The 9,838-nt window shown below is 33.9% G+C and overlaps 1 protein-coding gene across 1 annotated transcript; it reads right to left on the bottom strand.

Moving 5' to 3' along the window:
• Positions 1 to 2,359: 2,359 nt before the first annotated feature.
• On the bottom strand, positions 2,360 to 9,590 carry LOC137234013 (lysosome-associated membrane glycoprotein 5). The gene is made up of 5 exons (XM_067757662.1): positions 9,163 to 9,590; positions 8,881 to 8,963; positions 6,945 to 7,193; positions 5,889 to 6,298; positions 2,360 to 5,811 (listed from the first exon to the last, which is right to left on the bottom strand). The coding sequence occupies exons 1-5, from the start codon at positions 9,221 to 9,223 to the stop codon at positions 5,769 to 5,771; spliced, it is 846 nt and encodes a 281-aa protein (XP_067613763.1). The 5' UTR covers positions 9,224 to 9,590; the 3' UTR covers positions 2,360 to 5,768.
• Between the last annotated feature and the right edge of the window lie 248 nt (positions 9,591 to 9,838).

Raw genomic sequence — 9,838 nt, 5'->3', positions numbered from 1 at the left:
CTGAGCTCATTGTAGAATACTCCAACTCCATCCCTACCGTCCAGCCTGGATTCGTTGCCGTCGTGACCAAGTTCAACAGACTCCCGTCTCACAATAATTCCACAATCGGTTTCTCCCTTGAGGGAATTTGAGGGTTGTACGTGGCAACAAGAACTGTAGATGGCACGTTTCATCAAAAGTCTACCTGGAATGAAGTTGAACTCGGTCAAAAGGCTGTGGTGCCCTTAGCTCACAAGCTTATATGCCGTGTACGAATTCAGCATTGTGCTTAGTGCCAGCGTAGTTTTTGAAGAAATGTCTAGTGCTATCCACCAAACCAAGACACCGTAGAAAAGAATCAGCTTGACCACGATATCCTACAACCAATGTACCACCCAGCACTGCAGGCTTGAATTGCTCCTCGACAGCAGTAGAAGGCAATCGGAGCCTTTCTAGCCCCAATAAAGGGAATTCAAAAATCTTGTTGATTGACAGAAGCGCCCACTTGGTAGCCCCAACACTCAAGATCCTCAAGCACGTACCAAATCTATATATGCCACTCGTTCACAACAACTCTCTATGAACAGAATGTGATTAATACTTTTTTAAAATCGATTGTTCTAGTTGACGAACGATTCGTTTTATTTTGCTTCGTTCTATAATTGAAGCTGTACAGACATTTAAATGTTAGATGAAGATATTTAGAGAGTAGACACTTATAAACTATTTCTGCGAATTCTCCTGGGAACTGTTAGTAGCTATCTCTGGTAAATGTGTTTATCGAGTCTGTCATATTCTTAAAATGCTCTCATCCGTCTTAGTTGACACCCTGTATTTTATTCTCTTTCTACGTATTTCTCATTCATTGTCTTTCCTCTTTTCGTCGTTTAAGCCCTGTTTCATAAGCCTATATGAAATATTTGTTGAGCCAATATTTACCCTCCACAGCCATTGTATGAGCGCTCTTCCACAATTCTCTATATAAAACTGCATTTGAATACGATCATATGTGGTTTCCACGTTTGACTATATTCAAACTCACGATTTCAGCTATCAACACAAGTCGTAATATGCATTGGCTATGCTGATTTGTTGTTATTTGGTTTTTACTGTATTGTTCATACTACATACATGCACCCATACCTACAGATTTTCCTAATTGTTTATGCTCTGCTTGTGCACAACCAACAAAAATGGCTGCATCTTCACTTAACGCAGTGTTTAAGTGAGAAAAAACTTGAAACCATCACTAATCTTCGTTCAAAGTGAATGGCCGACATCAATTCTGGTTTTCTCGTTGGCTATTTGGAGGCTTTGTGCTCAATGGCAGACACATTTTAAATGTTTGTATACCAGTCTGCTTGTTTATGAAAATTAGCTCAAATATAAATGACCATTCGCATTGCAAATACAGTGAACTAATGCAAATGCAATTAAGCTCTTACCACTCTATTTAGATAGGCAAATTATATTTGGCAAACGAATTAAAAAATCTACAGCAAACCATTCACTTAGTTCATTTCATTACCAAACGCCTAATATTATTGGTATCTCGTGAGTTTGGAAATCTGTGTAAAATTCGATTGTGATCCTTCTTAAGTTAAATATAACCAAAATTTGGAGGCCTTGAGCACCTCTGAAAAAGGCTGTCATGATGAATGCTGATTGCCTAAGTGCAACTATTTGCCCGATTTGCAGCTCAGTAAGCAGTAGTGGTCTGTATATATTATATCATAGATACTTATATAAAAGTCGCAATTTCTGGCCTAGGGTTCGTTTCCGAATTGGGAGAATCGAATCGGAAAGAAACCCAATGAAGCCATGCAGTCTTTTCTCTGCCGAAGTTGACAATAAAATATTCTCTTTGGAGTAAAGTATTCTCTTCGCTAGAAAGTAGGCGATAAAGTTAGCTCTGGGACCTGTCGCCAAGCTTTGAACAGCTTCGTTACCTATTCTAAGCTATGAATTAATTTTTCAATTAATTCTTCTTTGGAAGCTCAAAGTAAAGTTTGATAACATTCTTTAATTTTGCGGAGTTACCTATTGCATAAATTGTTAACAAAGCAGATGGCTATCGTTTGCGGATAACAATTGATAATTGAAAGAGTGGTTACGTGCTCGCTCTTTTTTTTGTTTTTTTGGAATGCTTGGAACTGCGTTAGGCTTTGCTGAAGGGTGCCACCATCGAATTTTGTAAATGCGATTAGTAGCTGAGACTTTATGTCGTAGACGCGAGTAGACATCTTGATTCGATGTGACGAAAAGGCTGTAATCACATCCCTTAGTTGTGATGCAGGCTATGAATAGTTCTCAGAAAAGGCTCTTAACAACAAAACAAAACGAATCAGTTGTTCACAGCCATTAATTGTGGAGTTGTGTATATCATGTATCTTATGGTGCCTAAAGAGTCAGAATATCACATCGAATTTAATATGCTTTGATTAGAATGGTATCGTAGCTCACTGGGAAGTTACGGTACATCCGGATGCCATTATCCATGAAATCAAGGTAAGATTCTGTGACTATACCTCCGATTACAAACTAACTTGGTACCAATGATCGTACACGGAAGTGTTTGGCAGGGACCAGACCCGTTGTGTATTTAACTGCGTAAGCTTGAGCCATATGTGGAATGTACTCACGTTAAGCTTATAGTGTTAATTGCAGAAGCAGTCAGTAATAGCAGGGAAGGACCCGATTTCTTGCTTTCTCTGCCACATACTCTCTCAGTCTTACTTATCCAATGAAATTATTGCGCTCAAATAACTTGTTTTCGAAATCCTCCACCTTTCTCTTTGGTGTAACCCACATTTGCTATGATTCACAGCTCAAACTAATATTAGAGCAAATATTGGTAGCAATTGGCTAGGAATTGATATATTTCTTTTATATAATTGTGTATATTAAGAATTTTTTAATTTCTTAAACTTAATAGAACATTATTTACATACATAGTGCAGTAGTTTTATATAAATGTTAGTGAAGATTTTTTTTTTTTTTGTAATTTTAATATTTTTAATCAGCCAAATTGTTATTCGAATATACGTGGTTCTTATTCGCACTCATTGTTACTTAAAACAAAAACTAGCTTTCAAAAACAAGTTTCATACAATAACAGATATTTGTTTGTTATTTATTTTTCTATTATTATTAATCATAGCAATAAAATAAATTTTCATAAAAAGAATTGATTACATCCTTTGAAGTGGCGAAGAATAATAAAGAGAAAGAACCAAAAAAAAAATTGGAATATTTTTGACATATAGCGACAGCCAAATTATTATAGGTGAAAAGATTTCAAATCATTTTTAGTTAACGTGATCGCGGGTTCGAATCGAGCTCAAGGCCTAACAATAATTATTTTATCATTATTATTGTTATGATAAATTATGTTATGAATAATTATTGTTAGGCCTTGAGCTCGATTCGAACCCGCGATCATACAAATCAGTAGGCCGATATAACAACAAAAATTTTTAGTTAACTTAAAATATGTACAACATTTTTTGTATGTTTTTAATATTACTTAACAAAGTAATCCAATTATTATTTATATTTATATAAAAGATATTATTTTCAATAACTAGTAACAAGGCAAATTCAGTACAAGGTGTTGTTGTCCCATCAGCTGATTGCTTCTTCTTGATATTTTCCACGAAACGCTTTGCTACAGCGAGATGTCAGTTAATCGAAACCGCTGCACTGCGAGTTGGTTTGAACTAATTTTTCCATCACCTTGTATAGATTCGCCTTAAAAAAAGCCATTTTTTCTACTGGAGTATGTTTTTATTATTTATGACTTTTCGGCAAAATATCCTATAAGATTCATATTCGACGATTTTTTTTTTAATTAGCATATTTGGACCTTTGGAATTGTACCTGCCTTATACTACTTTCAAAAAACCAAAATATATATTTAGTAATTTTAAAAATATTCTTGAAAATTGTCAGGTAAGCATGTGTGTCATTTCCATCTACATACATATACACATTTTTTCATAAATATTCGCATATATTTTATATTTATTTATTTTATTATATTTTTTAAGATATGTATAACAACATTCAGAGTTTGTATGAGTTTTAACAAGACCTTTACTAAAGGAAAGTTTCAATGAATAATTTTATTTTCTTTTTTTTTTTTTTTTGTTAAAATATGTACTTAAAATCAAATAATGGTTAATACATCCCACTCAGAATTTATATGTTTTAGCCATTTATATATTTCTCAATTTTTTTCATTTTTTTTTTTTCATAGAAATTTTTGTAGAAGTCGATCAAACATAGTCATATGTTCCTGATGATGGTTTTAGAATAAAACCGAAATATTGACGAATATATGTAAAATACAATAGAAAACATTGTGTTTTATATTTTCAATAAACCTTGAGCTCATTAAAGACTTCAAAAATATTTGTTTTAAATGTTCAAAAGGTTTCGAAAAATTTTCAAAAATATAAAAAAAAATAAATGTAAGGCGCGATAACCTCCGAAGAGATCTAAGGCCGAGCTTCTCTTCCAATTTGCGTCGTGCTCCTCTTGATTTTTCCCTACAAATTGGCCGGACGGGACCTACATGTTTTATGCCGACTCCGAACGGCATCTGCAAAGCAGATGAGTTTTCACTGAGAGCTTTTCATGGCAGAAATACAATCGGAGCGCTTGCCAGACACTGCCGAGGGGCGACCCCGCTTAGAAAAATTTTCTTCTAATTGAAAAATCTTATTTCTAAAATTTTGATGTTGCTTTGCCCGGGAGTTGAACCCAGGGCATACGGTGTGATAGGCGGAGCACGCTACCATCACACCACGGTGGTAAAGTAAAAACTCTTAAAAATATGATTTCGCTGTCAATACAATTTTGGGAGTGGCTGTTCGTTTCAAATTTTAACAAAAATATATCACAAAGTGCGAAATTTCAAATTTTGAAACCCATAATCATGTTTTGCATGCAAACTTCGAAAAAGGAGAACTAAGTAGAAAAAACCTCTAAAAAAATTGAAGGACGTACTATCTAAATTTTGTGATACTAAAATTCAACGGACATTTTCTGTTTTTTAATTTGAAATTTGAAAATGTAAATAGTTAAAATTTATAAACTCTGGCTGGGTTATATGAACCTTTCAACGCAGAAATTCACTTCCTCCAAAAAAGTTTAAAATTAACTAATATTTTGATTGTGGATACCAAAAATATCGGCACACATAGATCAAAGCTAAACAATATAAAAGCTTAGTTACTGACACTGAGCAAACATTTATGTTAAAGAAATTATGGCTGACGAATTTGATCGCTCTGTGTACTGAATGGCTTAAAGATATAAGTGCACATAAAAAAAACATAAATGTATGATAAAATTTAAATGCAAGACGACTTTGTTGAATTGTGCTTTCTTATATAGATTTAATTATTAAATTATTAAATAATAAAAATATTAAAATATTTATTATATTTTAAAAAGTAAGGATTTGTATTCATTTAACAATATGGAAGACTTTTTTCTATTCCTTTACATATATTTTACTTAACTATTTTCAATGCTCCACGCAAGCCCTGCAACTCATTTTTTGATCACGATTTTTTTTTTTCATGTAATTTTTAAAATTTCGATTGTTTTTCAAATACATTTCGTTTATTAACAAACAAAAAATTGTACATACTTTTAGGCGTATTTTTTTCCTCATTTTAATAAATTTAATGCCAATATTTAAATATTTAACGATCATTAATGCAAAACCGCAACTGCTTGTCTGTCTGCTAACTGTTAGCCAAAACTTTACTTCATACACTTTATTCCATATTGCCATATTGAACTTTCTTAATCTTGAAATAACTGCAATATTACACAAAAAAAAAGAGAAAATTAGTATTTAAACCAAAGTGTAACACACACCCCGCCCGCCTACTTACCGCCACCCGCCATAACCAGATATAGTCAATAGAACAGCTATCGCCAACGCGGTGCCAACTGCAAGTGGCGCTGTCTCATCGCGATACGAACCTGTGGCAGTGCAATGAAAGGGTGGACCCCATTTGCCAGTCTCTTTAAACATGAAACTTTGCATGTGCAGATCACGTAAATATAGACGCGCTATATGTCCCGACATATCACCCGAATCTATTGGTGCATACAAAACGACGCTTTGCTCCTTATCGCAGATATATGACTTGCCGACGGGTGTTGGGAAATACATTGGTATGTGTGCTGGCGATGTGAGTGTTACATCCAAATTGGGGCGATCAGGATGTTCGAATAGTGCGTTGGATGATGAGTATGTGAGTTCGAAGAGACTTATGTACCAGCCTTCACCGCCAGAGGACTATTGAAAAAAAGGGGGAAAATTTAAGGAATCGTTTGAACAAAAGCAAAATTTTCTATGCCCATTTTGTGTACATACAAATTATCCTGTTACCGAATGAAGTCATCCCACGCTCCCTTCGAAGGTCAAATGTAGCTTGCATAACAATTTCAACACTAAACGTTAATACTTCGTTTCCTAAGCAGTGAATCGCTCTTGTATTATTCAATTAAAGCAATTTTTTTTTATAAATAAATGCAAGGCGCTATACCCTCCGAAGAGATTTTGGGACGAGCTTCTCATTCATTTTGCGTATTAAGATTTTCTTATAAATTGTCGGGACGAGACCTACATGTTTTATGCCGACTGCAAGCGACATCTGCAGGACTGATAAGTTTCCACTGAAAAGCATTTCATGGCAGAAATACTCTCGAAGTGATCGCCAAATCACCTCCGAGGCAATAGCATATAATATTAAATTAAATTAGTTTGTTAGTATTAAAAGTGCGTCATATTTGTATTTTTTCATTGCCGCATCATTTACCCGTATTTAAACGTCTTTATTTAGCTTGTTTTATAACAAAATCCCACCTCATTATTTCTTTAGCCTTCCAAAGTTATCAAAGTCTTTACCTTTGAAGTTTAAAGTAACAATTTTCTCACTCACCTTACGGAATGTCATGCTCAGCTTGAATCCTTTAAACTCTAACGTCAATATTTCAATATTTGATTCGACGCATTCTCCACTCAATTTAGGATCGTCCGGTAGGTAGAGATCAGCTTCGACGTCTTCGTTCAGTTTATTTCGGTATTTGATGCTAATTAGACCATCAACACTCATCAAAATGCAGGTGATGCCATTCGTGGCATTGAGGCGATAGATCGAGGTGGTGGCTTCATGATTCATAGAAGAGGACTGCGACAAGGGGAATATTAGAAATTATATAGTATACAAAGTAAAAACCGATGTTTGAAAATTGCTTTGGTGGAATCCGTGAAATAGATTTATTAGCATTGAGCGCATACTGGCAGCTTGCATAACTTTTTTGGCCCTTGCCAAAGGCGCTCATCAGAAACCACGGTATAACGGCTATAAGAATAGTCAGCAGTACGCGCTGCTGTATTATATTATATACATATATGTGACCCGGTCTAAGAAAAGGCGGCTTATGACTCAAACAAAATTACTACTACTAAGAAACTGAAGAAACGCATTATTTATCTTTAACAGCTGTTTCTCGCAATTTCTTTTTTGAGTCATAAGCCACCTTTTCATAGACCGGGTCACATATTATAAAAATAAATTTATTTTCGACAATGATTTATGAACACCATTAGAAATCTGAGCTACATTGATGAATGCCTTTGACAGGGCCGAAATAGCTATAACAATAATCAGTATGGCGCTTGATGCGTTTAAATAATAACTAGGGCAACCCAAAATATGTAAAAAATATACTGATTTTAGGCGTTTACAAAAATGCCTTAAAAATCTTAATTCATGCTTAAAAATATGCATTTAAGCCGCTTATAAGTCGTAAAATATGATTTTATATTCCGAAAATACCGGGTGGACCAAAAGTAAAGACGCTATTGAAAATCACTATAAATTTGAGCAAATATCACTTCGTGTTTGATATTTTTGAAGTAAACAAACACAGAGTGCAAATCTGGATGAACCGCTTTCTTCTTTCAGAACGTGAAATGTTCTGAAGGAAGCTCAAACTTCATATTTTTTTGTAAAATGTATGCATATTTGATTGGTTTAATGGTTACGAGTCATATAAAAAATATGCTGCTGCGTACTTTGGGTTGCCCTGATAGTAACAAATATAACAACTTAATAAAAATTACTAAGAACCGTCTATACATCACTAAAAATGTTGCTACTATGTGTGTTAAAAGTAAAGAGACGATTGAAAGCTTAGCCCGTTCCAATTAGTGCGCCCTTTCACTTAATATGCAATGCTCTCATTTTGCACAATTTTCACTCTTTGAAATATGTAATTCATGCCGGCTATAAATCACACTTATACTCATACAATCATGTATGTAATACTCCTATATTGCTACAAAAGGCTAGGTACATTCCCAAACATCAGAGTGCCGATATATTGCTTTATAAATGTTTTTGTTTTTGTATTCAATAATCGAATGTACCTAATCACAAAAATTTTATAGGCTGTCTTGTTTTGATTTCGAATTCAAAACACATTGCGAGCATTTTCTATTAGCAATATAGGAGTATTACATACATATATGCATACAATTATCACATAATATAACTTTATTGCAACTTAACTGCCACATTTTCCCTCTTACAAATAAGATCGAACTTGTGCATATGTAAAAATATGTTACGTATACATAAAGTTTGCGAAGTCTTACACTACTGCCTTTGAGACACAACTACATATGTACATATGTATATACCACACTCTTACGCAGTCTATCGATCGGAGTTTGTTGCTTTGTCCTTTGTCTGATGTCTCAACATTTAATCAATTAGCGTTTGATGACGAAACAAAAACAAGCACATCCCAATGAATTCAACAATACTTATGCACACATACACACACTTACACAAACAAATAAATACCTACCGACGCTGGCTTTGTGGTATACTTGGTAACCCTGGGTGTTCTAGTTGTGAAAGCGCCTAATTGTAGGCCATCGCAAAGAGATACTAAAGAAAAAAGGAAAATTATTCAATGAAAAACAAGAAATGTTAATGAGTATTTTTTGACTTATGTGTTTGTGCATTATTTCACAAAGCAAATACGTGCACGAAATCTACAAAAAACTTTCTTTCATCATGCAAGCATTTGAATATCGATTTTCGCATTTTTTTTTTTTCGACTGCTTGAAAATTTCATAATACTTACTAAATAGCATAAAAACTAAACAATATTCGATTTTTTCACATAAACCACTTTGCTTTTGCATTTTGAGTCGATTTAAATTAATCCACAAGTTTTTAAATATCGAGTTGACAGTAAAACGCAAAACAGAAAGTTTTTGTTGGTGATTTTGCAGAAGGTCGTAAATCTTTTAATTTTACAAGAAATCTGTCCTTTCTTAAAAATGCTTTTCAGAATATGTTTCACTAGATTTTATAAATATTTTTTCATAAATTTTTCCACTATTATTTATTTCCTTTTTTCTCACGCCTTTCAGTAGTAATTTATAATCTAAAATACAACCGTCGCTGTGTATGTCTTGAAAGAGAATGGAGAATTATCCTTTTAATAACGACTTTCGATTTCTTTTCGTCCTTTATATGATTTTGTTTTTGTATGTAAACTTGTTAAGGTTTTTTCTAGCCGCTTCACTGTGAAGGAATTTTTGCATTCCCATATGTACATACAATCATTTTCCATTAAGCACAGATGTGTGGGTGTATCCATGTTCATTTTGAGAGCACACAAGTTTAGGTTATACTCACCCAATAGGAAACAAGTAGTGATTCGTAAAAAAGATATCTTCTCTTAAGGACGTTTTCACCACCTTCGATGTACAGTAACTAGTACTTTATTTCATAGGAATCATTCGTGGATCTGT

Source organism: Eurosta solidaginis, chromosome 5 (genome assembly GCF_040869045.1).
Source record: "Eurosta solidaginis isolate ZX-2024a chromosome 5, ASM4086904v1, whole genome shotgun sequence".
NCBI classification, from domain to species: Eukaryota; Metazoa; Arthropoda; class Insecta; order Diptera; family Tephritidae; genus Eurosta; species Eurosta solidaginis.
The sequence above is the reverse complement of the archived record's forward strand: the minus strand, read 5'-3'. Positions and strand labels throughout refer to the sequence as shown.

Excerpts from the sequence above, each read along its gene's own strand:
- LOC137234013 (XM_067757662.1), bottom strand. The coding sequence starts at position 9,223 with ATGCAAAAGCAAAGTGGTTTATGTGAAAAAATCGAATATTGTTTAGTT. Across the intron at positions 8,964-9,162 it reads TTTAGTTTTTATGCTATTTA|TATCTCTTTGCGATGGCCTA; the intron begins GTAAGTATTATG and ends TTTTTTCTTTAG. Across the intron at positions 5,812-5,888 it reads TCTGGTTATGGCGGGTGGCG|TTATTTCAAGATTAAGAAAG; the intron begins GTAAGTAGGCGG and ends GTAATATTGCAG.